At 44.5% G+C, this 17,596-nt stretch overlaps 1 protein-coding gene across 1 annotated transcript; it reads left to right on the top strand.

Annotated features, from left to right (window-relative positions):
• The first annotated feature begins 267 nt into the window (after positions 1 to 267).
• Positions 268 to 6,171, top strand: LOC125538416. Its single transcript, XM_048701673.1, has 4 exons — positions 268 to 601; positions 3,824 to 4,447; positions 4,948 to 5,123; positions 5,221 to 6,171. The coding sequence occupies exons 1-4, from the start codon at positions 540 to 542 to the stop codon at positions 5,817 to 5,819; spliced, it is 1,461 nt and encodes a 486-aa protein (XP_048557630.1). The 5' UTR covers positions 268 to 539; the 3' UTR covers positions 5,820 to 6,171.
• The last annotated feature ends 11,425 nt before the right edge of the window (positions 6,172 to 17,596 follow it).

Raw genomic sequence — 17,596 nt, 5'->3', positions numbered from 1 at the left:
AACGAACAAAGATCAGATCTGAGTGGATCCACCAAAGACAACCACCCTCCTTCTTCTCTTAATCTGGCTTTCTTGCGTGGATGGTTAGAACGATTGTCCTCATCCCATACAAGTAATGTGTCGCAGAAGTAAAAAAAATGAAAAAAAATTACAAAAAATGATGGAGGAAGAAAAAGAAACAATAACAAAATGATTCCACGATAACGTCACCCAAATGAAAAAAAAAATAAGACCACAGCTGCCCAACGGGTTGACGCCCCGTCCTCATAACGTCACCCAAACGAGACTTCAATTAATTTAGCACCTTGCGGCTTGCTCTCTCCCTCCCGTGTGCGTGCAGCGTTGCGTCATTCGCCCTCACCCCATCCCGCTTCTGCGCTGCTCGATTCAGTTCAAGACTCCAAGTAACCAACACCAGCACCAGCCACCGGGAAGAAGCAGGGAGCAGTGGGAAAGAAAGGACGCCGCAAGAGAAGGGGTTCTGTGGCCGCGCTGCTCGTGGCGGTAGAGATCCAGCGGGAGCGGCCGAATCGACAGCCATGATGAGGCACAGAGCTCGCTCTTCCCCCAGCTCCCCGCTCACCCCATCCACAAGCATGAGGTGACCTATCCATTTCCTCAGCTCTTCTTCTTCCGAGGTTTTCTTGGTCGGGTCTTGCGATGAATGTTCCCAGCAAATTTATATGTGTCGCTGGAAGTTCTCACTGGAGCTGCGGCCATGGCATCCTGGTGATGCCTGGACCAGGCTTAGATTTTTTTTTTTGCTACCTTGCTTTTCATTTTTTTAAAGCAATGCTTGAAAATGTGAGCTAATACTTAGAACGAGGAATCCGGAGTCCTTTTTGATACTTTATTTAGCAAAGACAAAATTCTAGGGAAATACTACTGTACCTTTTAGAACAAAAAAAAGCGCAGAAAAAGAAGAAGAATGCCAAAGTCAACTAAAAGGTGCGCGTGTTGCTTCGATTTCAGATTCATGGATTGGTAATGTGTGTATTGCAATGGCGGTCTTAGGCCAAAAAGTAACTGCAGAATCATCACTCTAATTGGGAGAGACGATCGAACAAGAGCAGATTTGCACAAGTCAGCCTCCCTTGTTCTTTTGAAGCACATCACAAGGGGATCTCGGAGGTCGGAGCCTCTGCGTCATGGAGCCTGGCAGCATCCACATGGAGGACTCGTGCACCTGGCGTCGACATTTGGCGCAGGGCACTGACTTTTCGCTTCTACCCATGGCGCAGTTTCGGATAAGAAAAAAAAATGTGTTAATGATGTGTCCAGCACTTTAGTTTGCCTTTTGAGTTGATGATATGCCCAGCATGTCAACTTGCCTGTGAGTTCAGGCCATCACGCTGGCATGTGGTGGATGTTGAGTGGATAGATACCCACATTCTTCTCATCAATGGACAAGATGGGAACAGTGTCTTCTGATTTCGATTGCTCCATTTTCCCCTTATCAAGGATTTGTCAATAGCAAGAATCTTGTGGCTCTAGCCATACGAAGACGTTGCATTCCTCAAGAAAGTTGTTATCTTTGTTCGATCTTTTCTTGTATGTAGGTCTGTTCTGTAGCCATCATGATCATTTCAGGTTGCTCGATTGGTTAGTGTCAGGGGTAAAATTTAGCTGACATGAGAGACTGTTCCCAACTTCCCATTAACCCCGTCTTTTTTTTTGCGAAAAGGATCAGATCTATTGTAAAAGTTCACCGGAAGTACAAAGCATTTCAAGCATAATAAAAATTACATCGAGATTCTGAGACCACCGAACAACCACTACTACCGCCAAAACAAGCTGCCAACGCTCCCATATCGGAGCTGGCCTGACCTTGTCGATGACAACAGGAAAGTCTTCTTGCACGTGCCCCTAAGGACCAGCGCCCTGGATCCGTAGTCGTCGCCATTGAACCGTTGCATAGATCTGAAGCACCTGACACCAAATCTTGCCACATGACTAGAAACCCTAACCTCACTGCCCCAAGGAGACGGCAGGAATCTAGGCTGGAGCTCCGTCGACTACGTCCAGACGGATGAACTCGAGGAGGATTAGAGCCCGGAAGACAAACTCGAAGAAGAAGCGTTGCCATCCGCCCAAGCGCCGCACCTGCGAGGACTAAAAAACCCTGACCTAAACCACTAACTGGAGCAGAGGCATCGGGATTCCCCTCCCAGCCCACTCTGAGTTAGCCTCTAGCGAAATTCATCCCGCCGTTGTTTATCGGAGCTTCGGTCGCCGGCTTCGCCGCTATCAGTTCACCAACTTCCTTGACCATCCGGCACTAGGCAGGCATCAGCCCCCAGACATGGTATTACGACTTTGCGGAGACCTATGTTTTTGGTGAACAGTCGCCCATGCCTGGTCACTGCGACCCCCTTTTGTGAGGGGGACACCGATTACGTGGAATTGCTAGTGTGGGTCAATCCATTTGACTCATTTTTATAATTTACATACCTTTGTACTCCCTCTACTTACTGTGTATTTATGTTAATGCACTTTCCTTCCCTAGCTACCTGTCCTCTCATAAGTGGACCTCTAAGCCGTCCCTAATTGTGGAAGATCCGAAGCGAATGAAATGTTTCTTTGCCGCCATCAGATAACGAGCCATGATATCTGTCATCTGCTAGGAAATCAACGATTTGATCTGGCAAGGCGCCTAGTAGTGTTATTATGTGGGTTGCTGGCCGGGAGGCTTGTCCTCCTTGTTGAAAATAAAGTGTGAGTTGCTGTCATAGCATTGTTGATGCAACAGTAAATGTAATAGCAAATGGCCAGACTAACATGACTTTGTTAAAATTTATAATAGGGTGTAATTTTTTACTGTGCTAATTAGTTAACTCACGCTACTATTACCCAATTAACGGACTGGACACCCACCTAGCATGACCCAATTAATCGCCATCACTTACTATTACTTCAGCTATTTTTGTGAAAGAGTTAGAACAGATTTGTTGAGTCGTGTCTAAAATGAGTCAGACCATTGAGCAACATACTATTTATTTTTTATTTTTTTTTATTTTTTTGAAAAGGAGGATGTACCCCCGGCCAACATACTATTTATTTGGACTAGTTTTCTCTATTAATTTATTTTCAAACTCATCTAGAGCAAGATCAAATCACCAAATTTCATGACAAGTGCTCCATTTGTGTCGGAGATCTCAAATTATAATGTTATGCCTACGTTTTACCTTTATGTGAAGGAATAGAAGCTTCTCGTCCTCTATCTTTGGTTCAAATGGAAAATGGCGAGGTTTGGTATGCAGTATAGTTGATTTAAATGAAGTCTGAGAAAATTGAGGCGCACAAATGTTATATACAGAAAGAAATTTGAGTTGCACAATTATCTCAGAAGACTTCTTTTATTCCTCACATTCCATGATCCCAAAAAATTTGAGCTGTAATAAGGCACTACACAGTGAGGAAGTGCAATACTGTATTAGTTGAATGGAAGATGGTGACAAAAAGGATTTTTAATTACAATTGTCTTCGGCAACTGAGTGTAATAGTCTATACTTTATTGCTTACTGGCGTGAGTTGTATTTACTGAATGCATATTTCATGAAATTTAGTGGACTGTGTAGAGGGGAACTTACCGTGCATCGCTGCAAGATGTACAAATGGTCACAGTAACATGACTTTGTTAAGATTTATAAATCAGATGTATTTTTTTTAATGTGCTAATAAGTTAACTCACGCTATGCAAGGTATGAGTTGTATTTAACGAATGCAATAATATTTCGTGAAATTTACTGGACCGTGTAGAGGGGAACACACCATGCATAGCTGCATTCTATAGCATAACCGATTTACACATTTTTCCTTGCAGAGGGAAGAAGATATTTGGTTTCTCCGTATCTCTCATCCTCATCAATCTGGCTTCTATCATGGAGCGTGCTGATGAGAATCTTCTCCCAGCAGTTTACAAGGAAGTCAGTGTAGCCTTCAACGTTGGTCCCACCGATCTGGGATACCTTAATTTCCTAATGAACTTTCTGAAGTCGATAGCATCCCCCTTGGCAGGCATCCTTGCTCTTCACTATGATCGGCCAGCGGTGCTTGCAATAGGAACTGTCTTCTGGGCCTTATCAACAGGGGCTGTTGGTGTCAGCCAGCATTTTGGGCAGCTTGCATTCTGGAGAGCTGTGAACGGCCTTGGACTTGCCATTGTAATACCGGCGCTTCAATCGTTCATAGCAGATAGCTACAAAGACGGCACGCGTGGTGCTGGGTTTGGTCTGTTAAGTCTCATCGGTGCAGTAGGAGGCATAGGTGGTAGTGTTGTGGCCACACTCATGGCTGGGAAGGACTACTGGGGGTTGCCTGGGTGGCGTCTTGCGTTTATTATGGTTGCACTTCTTAGCTTGATAATTGGCATTCTTGTGTACCTGTATTCCACTGATCCGAGAAGAATCCCTGGCAATCATCTTCTAGATGACGACGACTATGAGAGGTATTCCTCTTCTTTGTGCTTTTTCATTTTTGTGCTTGTTTATCTTATCTTATCTTGTGAGGCTTCGTTAATCAGAACTACTACTCCCTCATTTAACCTTTTAGTACAAAGTTAGTACAACTTTGTACTAAAGCTGCGACAATTAATATGGATTGGAGGGAGTATATGAATCTTGTTAAAACGAGTTTAAAGAACAATCAACATTATTTATTTATTCAAGTGACAAAAAAAACGTATGCTTTTTTTGTGCTGTGGTTAATTTTGACGGGGCTGATTCTAAAGATGCATATCTCTTGTTTCATTACTATGTCCCTTTCAGTTTGATTCTGCAGATAAAAAAACAAAAAAACGCCATGGTCAGTGAAGCTTGTTAACTTGAAAGACAGTATAGATTTCTTCATGCTCTAACTGAAATGTGTACTAGTAATTTGAGCCAAAACTAGCAAAGAGAGGTGGGACGGTGATGAATGAACATAAACATTGATATCCTATTTTCCCAGGTTACATTTGTCCAACAAAGATGTTCTTCCTCCGCCCTCTATCTGGATGGATTCTTGGGTAGCAACGAGAAGTGTCATGAAAGTGAAGACATTTCAGATCATTGTGCTGCAAGGGATAATTGGCTCATTGCCCTGGACGGCCATAGTTTTCTTCACCATGTGGTTCGAACTCATCGGTAGGGCGAAAAAATCCAATAAACCCCTACCACATTAAACTTCTAGTAGCAGCTCTCCACAAGAAACCTGAATATTGACGGTGTTAACCCCTCCTAGGTTTTGACAACAGGAGCTCCGCAGCACTGAACAGCCTATTCGCCATCGGGTGCGCCAGTGGAGCTTTCCTCGGCGGCGTGCTAGCGGACCGGCTGTCGCGGCGCTACCCCGATTCCGCGCGCATCATGTGCGCCCAGTTCAGCGCCTTCATGGGCATCCCGTTCTCGTGGATCCTCCTCACGGTCATCCCACAATCCACCGACTACTGGCTCGCCTACGCCGTCACGCTCTTCTTCATGGGCATCACCATCAGCTGGTGCGCCACCTCGGCGAACAACCCCATGTTCGCCGAGGTAGTCCCTCCCAAGCACCGCACCATGATCTACGCCTTCGACCGCGCATTCGAGGGCTCGTTCGCTTCACTGGCCGCCCCTGCTGTTGGCTTGGTCACCGAGAGGATATACGGCTACGACGCCAAGACTGTGAACATCGCCAACGGGTCGGCGGAAGGAGCGTATGCGTTGTCAAGGGGACTGCTCACCATGATGATCGTTCCTTTTGGTGTCTGTGTCCTGTTCTACAGCCCTTTGTACCTTGTGTTCAAGCGCGACAGAGACAATACCAAGGTCCCCAGCTTCAAGAACCAGGAGCTAACCTGAAGAGATAGCGTGCTGCCTCCCGAGATTCCCCGACTGCCGGGGGAATATTCAGGCTTCTTTAGGCTGACAGATCAGAAAGGTTGGGTTCGTTCTTCAGGTTGGTAGATAGATTCGGACTGCTTGCGATGAGCCACTCGTTTTCTTCTCTTCTTTGCGGGGAAGCCACTCGTTTTCAATGGCGATATATTCATCTGTAGAAGAATATGCCAAAATATTCTTCAGATTCAACCCATGCTGATGTTTTTCTAGTAGCTGCACTACCTGGCCAGCTAGTTTGTACGTAACAGATTCAGTTTGAGATGGAAAACAATTGATTACATTGGACAATTTGAGGCGGTTGATTTTTGATTGATTGCTCTGGAAAACATTCCTACCTCTCTAATGCTTCATGCTTATGCTTAGTTTGCAGCATACGATACTGTGGTAGTTCAAGGAAATGACCTAGTCCCGCTTGGAACATGGGGACTCTTGGATTTCCTATGTCTGAAGGGTGTGGCTATGTCTTTGTCAAGTGACATAACATGTAAGAAAAAAAGGATAACTGAAAAAAAATTGACACAGATCTAATGCAAGGTCTCACTAATATAGCATCGACTGAGACATGACTAAACATTCGCGGCACGTCCGCGAACAGTGGCCGGTCAATCCTTAAATCTCCTCTTCCACAACCGGGGTACCTCATTACTGAATTATCAAATCCATACAATTACATGCAATGTAAACCTAGTCTAAATCTTTGCCGGCGCTCGTTCGCCTTCAAGTCCTTATCCGATTTTTTTATTAATAATAAATAAGAATTCTCTAATTACGGAAGTGATAAATGGCCAGTGGAAATTGTCAAAATAGTAAGGACGCTATTAAGAGCAGCGTCCAATTCTGGACGCCATTGCTAAGTGCGTGATGTCCAGCTATATGGTTTGACTTATTAGGCTGAGCCGAGTTGTCTTTTCTCTTCTCTGATATACGTAACAGTTTTTGATCCGCAAAATACTAATACGCATGCAGTCGTCGCTCCTAATCTCGCCGTCCCGTAAGCAAGCTCCAGCGGGTAACATCAGCAATCATCAAAGGAATCTTGTTGTCTCACCGGCCGCTCATCATTAGGATCATCCACTTGAACTGCAGTTGGCGCATGTGACTTGTACGCCGTATTGCATCTTCTCTATCAAGTTTTTTGTATAATTCATTCCATGGTTGCAAGTGTACCGCGTACAATGTATAGATGATTGGGTTTTTATTTCTGGTAATATAATTGGTAATTGTCTAGTTTATGAACTGATAGGTCGTGAAAGATTCAACCTTGAGTCAATAGTAAATCAATTTAAGATTTTGATCTTTACTTCCTACATGTTCATGTCTGCAGGTGAATTCGAGAACATGTTAATTGTTCTAACGTATGTGGATGGTGAAGTGCAACATGGATCCATGGGTTTGGAGTATAGTGTTCCTCCCGAAGTCACATTTTCAGCATATGGGAAAACATGTGGTGATCCAAAGTAGTTGCGCACCAACCGTTTGTGTGCATCAATCTGTTCTCTCCGAATGAACACACGACCATAGACGGAACCACCGTGCTTTGGCTTCTTCCCCTTGTGCATGGCTACAAGCATAGCAATGTCCTCTTCTTCATGCAAATCAAATTCCTCGTCCGACGATGAATCGTCCACGAATGAGGAGTCAACCGAGCTCTTCTACAATGCAGACAATCATCTTCAAACATACTATCCAATCCCAATTAAAATCATCAAGTTTCGTCTTTTTTACATTGGGGAATTTCGTCGAACACCTTGTGCACGGGGTGGAAGAAGATGGCCGGCGGTTCGATTGGTCGCTGTTGCGGGCGGCGACTCAGAGGAGAAATGCCGCGGACGGCGGCGCAGAGGGGAAGGGAGCACGGCGACGCAGAGGAGAAGGGAGCACGGCGGACCTTCGGAGTTGGCGAATCCCGCCGCGGCTGCTTCCCGAAACGGCGGCACCGGGGCGGCTGCTTGACGCCCTCCGGCGGGGGAGGCGACGAGGGCTAGGGCGGCGGCGGCGCAGAGGTGAAGGGAGCAAGGCAGACCACCGGAGTCGGCGAATCCAGCCGTGGCTGCTTCCCGAAACGACGGCATCGGGGCGGTTGCAAGACGCCCTCCGACGGGGGAGGCAACGAGGGATAGGGCAGCGGAGGGCGGCGATAATGATGTGGGGCGGTGGCGGCGACGGCGACGACGACTTGGCCGGTGGCGGCGGCGACTTTCAGCTACTGGTGCTCGGTCGCGGGCGGCCGGTCGCCAGGCGAAAGCGGAATGAAGTGGCGGTTGGGCGTTTGGCGGGCGACCGCGGTTTTACATTAGTTGCATCTCGTGATGTAAATTTGCATCACAAAGTTTTCAATTTTACATCACCGGGAGACCGCGGTCCAATTTTTTTTACATATGAACTGTTTGTTGGAGTAACGTTTTTTGCCCCAGACGATCCAAAAGTTAGGTATCTTTACATTTGGACGGTTTATTGGAGATGCTCTAACAGAGAGCAAGGGGGGTGCAGAAGCACCATTACCGGTGGCTGGATAGCGGCGGCAAGGAGGTGCGTGAGGGGAATAACAGAGCATTGGGCTGCCAGTTCAAGGAATTTGGGTCGTAATGAAACACAGGACACCACTAACAACAGCGTCCACACCTGGACGTCGTTAGCAACAGCGGCCGTACCTGGACGCTATTAATCACAGCGTCCTTCCTACTTACACAATTTCCAGTTGCCCTTTACCAGTTCCGTAATTAGATAATTCTTATTTATTATTAATAAAAAATCGGAGTCCTTATTCCCGTATGTGTCCATGTCCGGTGGCCGTAAGACCCGTGAATGAAGGTTCGGTCGCCAGCGAGGTAGAGTAGGACATGGGACACGGACTGTCCCACATGAGACACAAGGTGCCGCCGGTGACCATGCCCTACTCTTCCTCGTCGGAGCTTGTGGCCTCGACGTTGCCGGTCCAAGGTGTGGTCCACGATAGACCCCTTATGGTCGGAGCTCGGCACCTCCATGACTTGGTTTGCGGCGCCAGGGGTTGTCGGCCACCTATACCAGCACCACGACAGCATGGGATTTCGGCTTTGTCACCTCGGCCGGGAGGGCTGCAGCTGCATCCCCCGCCCTCTGCCTAGCATAACGGGCACGGCGGACCATAATAGGGGATGGACCGAGACAATGCATGTCGCCATTTACCTCCGACTCAGAGCCTCGTGGCGCGGAGAAGATGCGCCACCAGAGGGGTTGCGTCGCCACCCTGGTGTTGGGGCGCTGGATGGGCCGCACCACAGCCGGCGAGGCGGTGGTGGCATGCCTCGCGCCAGATCTAAGCGTTATTTGGGCGAACGCAATGGATTTCCTTCAGATCAAGTCCAGCCACGGCCAGACGGACTCTTCCCGGGAGCGGCAGAGAACCGCGTGGGCGGCCATCTCCTCCTCATACCATGGCCTAGTCCACAAAACGGGAGAGCTCGGAGTCGGATCCGCTGCCTGCAGCGGCGACTTCAGGCCCAGGCAGGCAAGGCCTTGGCCTGGGGCACGACGGAGTGTTTCTTCATGTACTGCAACAAAAAATACCACTATAGGACATTGTAGCGTCCTATAGCTACACAGAGTGCCTGGGATGATGATTTATCCTAGCTCTGTCACTGGCTGCCCATTATGTTGGAGAAGGTCGGAGATGAAGGAAATATGCCCTAGAGGCAATAATAAAGTTATTATTTATTTCCTTATTTCATGATAAATGTTTATTATTCATGCTAGAATTGTATTAAACCGGAAACATAATACATGTGCGAATACATAGACAAACATAGTGTCACTAGTATGCCTCTACTTGACTAGCTCGTTGATCAAAGATGGTTATGTTTCCTAACCATAGACATGAATTGTCATTTGATAAACGGGATCACATCATTAGAAGAATGATGTGATTGACTTGACCCATTCCGTTAGCTTAGCACTTGATCGTTTTAGTTTACTGCTATTGCTTTCTTCATGACTTATACATGTCCCTATGACTATGAGATTATGCAACTCCTGATTACCGGAGGAACACTTTGTGTGCTACCAAATGTCACAACGTAACTGGGTGATTATAAAGGGGCTCTACAGGTATCTACGATGGTACTTGTTGAGTTGGCATAGATCAAGATTAGGATTTGTCACTCCGATTGTCGGAGAGGTATCTCTGGGCCCTCTCGGTAATGCACATCACTATAAGCCTTGCAAGCAATGTGACTAATGAGTTAGTTGCGGGATGTTGCATTATGGAATGAGTAAAGACACTACAAGAAATATGTCAACTAGTGACCTTCTGTCGGTGACCCTGGAAGAATTGGTCATAGATCTATGACCATTTCAGACCAATTGGTCAAAAGCTGTTCGGGGGGCTCCAAACCCTAAACTATAATGACCATTTTGGTCAAAAAGGTCATAATTTCTTTACACGAAATGGTCATAAAGCAGATAGCACTGGTCTGCTACCTTATTTCTAGCTGATCATGACCAATATAGATGGTCAAAACCTTGTAAATTGTGGTGTGTAGCTATGACTAGGCGCCACCTCATCAGTTTTGCCTATGTGTCATGTCCATGTGGCAGTTTTTGCCCTAGGTTGTGAAGCAACCTATATTTCTGTCATTCCCAAAATTCCCAAAAAAATCTCATAAATTCTCTAGGTCATATCTTCGTCAAATATGAAAAAACCTTCCTTGCCTAGTTCAAAAATAATTCAAAAATATTCATTTTCCTATTCTATTTAGAACAACAGTTTGTGAAGGAAGTACCACTTTGGCATGTCCAAATAGTATCCATTTTCTACTGTGCTTTCCTATGCCCAAATAACCATCCTCCACCAAATGCCAGCTCAATCCATTCATTATTTTGAGCCGAGTTTCAACATTCGTATTTATGTCCAGTGTGGTAGTTTGCAAAGCAAGTACCACCTAGGCTCCTCCTTTTGAGCTGAAAATTTGTGAAGACGGTCTTCTTAGTAACTGATCATCCTCAGCCAAAACTCACGCCCATTAGCCATGTACATTTCCTGTACCGCTAATCAAACACTTGGCTGCTAATTCATGTTTGAGCACCGATCGGTCTCCTCGTGAGAATCTTATGTTGTAATTTTCTTCCTAGCACCTACCTGGGGAGTGCCCGGCCCACTAGACATGCCTAGGCCTTCCAGAACGCATGTCAATGCCAAGATCACACGGTGACTACGCACCAGGCATGCGAGTTCACGCGCTCTAGAGTTGGGGCCCTCGGCCACCGCCCAAACCTCGACGTATCGTCACCAAACCATGTATTTATGATTAAATAGGTACTTATGTAACTAGAAATGATTTTTGGAAAAAATAAATAGCAAACTATGAGGCAGCTGCAGTTCAAATTTGACCCACTTCCAGCTGAATCGATGGAAATTTGTCTTTTTCACGAGAGGTGGATCAAAACTTTTTACACCCAACCATTTTGTCCATTGTGCATTAAATATGGTCTAGTATTTTATAAAATTGATTTGGTCCAATTTTGCAACAATTATTTGGGAGGTCCTTCACAAAAAACCTCCTTTTGGGCACTCGAAAAATGGAAAATGGTTTTTCCGTCCAAAGAAAATGAAAACTTCCTTAGGCAACATTGTTTGCCATTCCAATATGCAACCTTGTGCACAATATGATATCATTTGAACAAACTATGCCATGAATGTGGCCATAAGATTGATCATTTGGCTTGAAAGTCATTGATCTCCATACGTGATAGCTCGTTTCTAAGAACACTTTTTTAAAATAATTGCCGTATTACAAGTTTGTTATTTTCCTGAAAACTTGGTCACATATAATGACACAATGTGAAGGTTTTCCAATTTTTTGATTTTTGTTTTGAATTTTTTATGCCCGTTTCAAAATGCGGTCAAAACAGCGGGCTTGACCGTTCCTATCTAGTGGTTGAATCTTGGAATTTTTTTGGTGTTTCTATGATTAAATAGATACTTATGTACCTATAAACGATTTTTGGAAAAAATAAATAGCAAACTATGAGGCAGCTGCAGTTCAAATTTGACCCGCTTCCAGCTGAATCGCCGGAAATTTGTCTTTTTCACTAGAGGTGGATCAAAACTTTTTACACCCAACCATTTTGTCAATTGTGCATTAAATATGTCCTAGTATTTTATAAAAATTATTTGGTCCAATTTTTCAATAATTATTTGGTAGGCCCTTCACAAAAAAACCTCATTCGGGCACTCGGAAAATGGAAAATGCTTTTTCCGTCCAAAGAAAATGAAAACTTCCTTAGGCAACATTGTTTTCCATTCCAATATGCACCCTTGTGCACAATATGAGATCATTTGAACAAACTATGCCATGAATATGGCCATAAGATTGATCATTTGGCTTGAAAGCCATTCATCTCCACACATGATAGCTCGTTTCTGGGGACACTTCTTTAAAAGAATTGTCGTATTACAAGTTTATTGTTTTTCCTGGTAACTTGGTCACATATAATGACACAATGCGAAGGTTTTCTAATTTTTTGATTTTTTTGAATTTTTTATGCCTGTTTCAAAATGCGGTCAAAACGGCGGGAATGATCGTTCCTAGCTAGTTGTTGAATCTTGAATTTTTTTTGGTGTTTCTGTAATTAAATAGATACTTTTGTACCTAGAAATGATTTTTGGAAAAAATAAATAACAAACAATGAGGACGCTGCAGTTCAAATTTGACCCGTTTCCTACTGAATGAGCGGAAATATGTCTTTTTCATGAGAGGTGGATCAAAATTTTTGACACCCAATCATTTGGTCAATTGTGCATTAAATATGTCCTAGTATTTTATAAAATTGATTTGGTACAATTTTGCAACAAATATATGGTAGGTCCTTCACAAAAAAATCATTTTGGGCACTCGAAAAATGATTAAAAATATCTAGAAAGATCAGAAATGCATAGAAATTGGTCCTTATCCATAAAATGTGGTCTAACTCTAGTGAAAAATTGTGTGGTGCCATTTTGCAAAATATTTTTGATAGCTACTTCACAAAATCCCTCTATTTTTAGTACTTAGACATTTTTTTAAATCACTGGTTTTTCGAACCAATCAGGACTCTTCCCACGGATCGATGACATGGCGCCCATCCATCCATCCATCCATCTCTCCATCCCACATCCATCCATCCATCTATCTACAGAAAAAAAGAAAATAAAATGGCAAAGAGATACCCCCCACCCGCAGCCCAAACCCTAGGTCAGATCCCATCCACTCCCCCCATCGCACCCCTCCTCTCCTCGCAGCCGCCGCCACCTCCTCCCTCGATCCAGTCTTCTCCCTGGCCTCCTTTCCCCGATCTGTAGATGTCCCGCAGCCCAAACCCTAGTTCAGTCCCCACGCCGCCGCCCCCACCTTCTCCTTCCTCTCCCAAGGGAAGGGAAGCAAGGGAACAGAAGGAAGGAAGGGAAGGCCGACAAGGAGTTCGGTTGAGCGCCGCCGTGTGATTTCCCCGGCTCCCGCGCCGCCGCGCGACCTCCCCAGAACCCCGCCAGCACAGCGGCCACCAGCGCCCCTCTTCCCACGCAGGGAGATTGGGGAGGTTGCCGTCTCCCATGGCCATGGCGTGCTCCTCTGCTGACGAGGCCACCGTCTCTCTTCCCTGCTCGAGGCTGCCGTCGACCATGGCCATGCTCGAGGTCTACTGCTCCCTTCCCTGCCCTCCATGCCGCCGTGATCTACTGCACTGCTGCGCTCCCTGACGTGCTCGTGGCCGTGGGCCCCCAGCCACCGCCGCCGTCCGCGGGCCTCCGGGCGAGGTCCATGGCCACCTTCACCCGCACGTGAGCGCCCCTTCCCTACCCTTTCTGCCTAGATCCGCTACCCCTGAATTTGAGTGGTCTCTCGGTTGAATCTGTGTCGCAGGAAGCCCCACGTCAAGGACCAGGAGGGCATCAACGTCTTCGACAACATCTAGAAAAAGGCATCTGGAAGAAGGTGACCCTTCTGCATTTTTTGTAGCCTGCATGTTTGTTCCATTATAACATAGAAAGAATGTAAGTGCTATGTATGTAGGTATCATAGTTACCATTCCTGGAACCAAGCTCCAGCTAATCCTTCTACTCTTAATTGATATTTGCAAGTTTGTTCCTCGTCATGTGGCAATTCTAGGTGGTGCAGTGTGCACAACTAGGCACTCGTAAATTGCTCTTGTCCTGGTTGTTCCCTGTAGAAAGTAGAAATGGTACTGTTATTGTGCCGTTTGTGCAGAGACCTGGGAGATGGGTTAAACAAAGATTTAAGTATATGAGCCACCTTCTCTTTTTCTGACCATTTTGTTAAAATCAGATAAGAGAACATGCAAGTGGTTTAGAACTTTAGATGACTGATATATCATAAATCAGTTGGCCTCTGAAATTTAGTTTCATTAGGTATATCATGCATTAAGCTTCAGGGGATAGGTTAAAGAAAAATCTCTTATATGTGTGGCTTACTTTTTCTTTTTCTGATGATTACAACTTATTAGATTATTTTGTCAAAATCAGACAGGAACATCATCAGAATACACAAGACCAGGTACTGCTGATAAGGCTATTCAATGAAAACCAAGAAGCGTAAAACCAAGAAGCTCAAGGTCAAGGGCCTCGATTTGGGCTGATTTATTGATTTGGTTTCCTCTGCTGGTGATGCTTGTTCCTGAAGGCGCTGGCCAAGGAGCTGGTGCAGTCCAGGAAGGCGGTCAACCACCTCTACGAGAACAAGGCCCAGCTCAACTCCATCTCCATGCACCTCGGCAAGATCGTCGGTAATGGACACCACCTGCATCGTATCTATCTTTCTAGATAGCATTCAGTATGGTAACATTTAGTAATTTACAGTTGCTGTTCATGATGCTATTACAAACTCTGAAATCTGGTACTTTAGTCAAATGTGCTTCCTTTTTGAACAACTATGCACCTTGGCGAGCTCGTCGGTAGCAAACAGTTTCTACTGGCCTCGTATCATTCTATACTAGTATGGATAGATAGCATCCAAGTTTGTTGTCTACTGACCTCTGCTAGTGTCTTGAAATGCTTGGGAATGGCCCGTCCGTCTGGACATGCAGTTAGTCTGAATCTGTTTTGGCAGCTAACATGCCTCGTCATTCTGACTACCTGCTTTCTCACTTCATGGCACTTGAGAACATTCATGTTCTGTTTTATTCATTCTCACATTCTGGCATCTATTACTACAACGATCTCACAATGGCGGTTTAGGACATGCTTATCCTTGCAAAAAAAAAATTGAGCTCATGCAATACTAATGTTTATATCTATCATTCAGTACTACTGTTTATATCTAATCAAGATCTTATGATTTACACAGGTCGGGTTGTCGCAGGTTCCATGGATCCCTCCTCCCCTCGTCAAGCTCGGCGCCAAGAGCAAGGAGCTGCTCTTTGCCTTGCCTCGCCTCGCCTCGCACAAGCAACGTCGTATTCCTGTCTGCTCTTTCACTAGTGTCGGCCCTTGCTTTCGTTGTTAATAATACACGCATGCTCCACAACTAATACAGAAGATGCATTTCCATCCCATCTAGTAGGTGCTGACTCGATGCAAACAAATAAAATAAAATTAGTAGGTGTTGACTGCTCACACCCCATATATGTTGAACGATGCTAGATGCTGTACCAATGTGATGTTGCTTGCTTGATTGATGACTTATTGTCATTAACTAGAAAAAATAAGAAGAAAATCTTGTCAATTTATTTGAGGAGAATCCTGTATCCCATTCATTAGACAACTAGTACTACTTGTATTTGCATGTTTGCTTGCTTGCTTGTTTGCTTGCTTGTAGCACTATCAAGTGTGAGGAAATCCAGTACTAGGATGTGTGGAGCTGGGACGCTGTTGGATCATTAGCACTTGTAGCACTAGCAAGTTTGTACTGATTACAGATAGAAAACCTTGTAATTTTGTTTCCGTAAGCTAAACTTTGTGATTTAATTTCTGGAAGCTAAACATTGTAAGTCTATTAAGAAACTTGAGCAAAATCAGCCCACAAGTTAGTTGAAGTCACAAGTGCCTTTTATTGACAGAGTCTTCTGCCAGGGCGAATGTTATATTCAAAACCACTTATGATCACTTTGTGTTTTCTTTTTTAATATTTTGTTGTGTCTTGCTTGGTGGGAATTGATCCAGTTAAGTGGCTGATTGGGAATATTATGTTGTCAAGTTCGTGTCTTAGTGCGTCTGAGAATGTTGTTTCTTTCTTTCTTCCTTTTGTTGCAAACCTGAAAAGGAAGTGCAATGTGAACCTGGAAGGTGCATGTACTGCTGCTACTTTCGTGTGCCAACTGCTATACCAGTTGGTTTGTGATGATCCAAACAAGTCGACAGCAGTAGTACTGTTGGCAGTTGGTGTTTAATTTCATTGTTGTCATGGTATTTATTCTTTCGGCATGTCATGTATATGCTGGTGTTTAATTTTGTGATGTTAGTATGCTTGTGCTGACTAGTTTTGTTAGATCTTGGCAGTTGAATGGATGGTCGTGTTAGTAGAATGGTATTTTGTTTTAGGCGCAATGTGTTGCAATGAAGTTTTTTGCACGACTTGCACTTGAGCCATACATATTCATATCATGTATCTGTTTTCTTGTATGAATGGGTATCTCATTTTAACTAGTTGGAGGACAAAAAGCATGGCACTAACTCAATTTGTGTTATCATTTTAAATAAATGTCATTTTCTTGAATGGTCTGTTCATAATATATTTGCCCCAATGTTTCTGATTCTTCTCTCATTCATGTAACAGGGTGACAGAGGAAGCCATGTTGCAGTTTTGTTTGTTCCCAGCCCTGATTACGGTCGTCTAGCGAGTTTGGCATGTTGTTCATCTGACTACGGTCGCCGAGCGAGTCTGTCATGTTGTTCATCTGACTATGGTCGTCCAGCGAGTCTGGCATGTTGTCATTTTCTTGTAAAGCAGTACTGTATTACACTTGTAGAGCTCGTTACACTTGTATAGCTTGAAAGTACTGTATTACACATGGTCACGTATTGGCACATATAGAGATTGTTATTGTGATTGACATTGTATTAGATTGTTATTGTGATTGCTATTGTATAAGATGATCTAGTTGCTCTTATTTGAAACATCATGTGTGCTTTTTGTCTGGCAATTTAAATACTAGTTCAAATATGAAGAATATGAGCCTGATAGATGGGACCCACTTATCTGACTAGTGGACCCTTCTTTTGGGAAAAAAAGAAAAACTAAATTCGTTTAAACAAAAAGGCCACAACCCAACAATAAAAAAGGCTGCAATGTTGGGCTTGGCCCATGAAGCTGATCAAAAATTGATAGAAAAAATACATTAAAAAGGCCGAATTGTTGGGCTAGGCCCATGTAGAAAACAGAATTGGACCGGGCTGAATCTTGTGCCACATCAGCTTGCCACGCTGGATGCCTACGTGGCTTGGGGAGTCTGCTAGTGACCAAAACAAAACAATAGGCGTGTTTTGGTCGTAAACGTCTACGACCTTCTCACAGAGAAGGTCGTTAATTTCAGTTTACGACCGCCAGCTTTTAACCTTCTGTTTTTGGTCACAAAATGGTCGCAAATGAAAAACAATGACCTTTCAGTGACCAATAGTCAAGGTCACAAGTTGACATATTTCTTGTAGTGAGAGACTTGCCGGTAACGAGATTGAACTAGGTATTGAGATACCGACGATCGAATCTCGGGCAAGTAACATCCGATGACAAAGGGAACAACGTATGTTGTTATGCGGTTTGACCAATAAA

Source organism: Triticum urartu, chromosome 2 (genome assembly GCF_003073215.2).
Source record: "Triticum urartu cultivar G1812 chromosome 2, Tu2.1, whole genome shotgun sequence".
In the NCBI taxonomy this organism is placed as follows: domain Eukaryota; kingdom Viridiplantae; phylum Streptophyta; class Magnoliopsida; order Poales; family Poaceae; genus Triticum; species Triticum urartu.
This window is presented reverse-complemented; position numbering and strand designations above follow the sequence as displayed.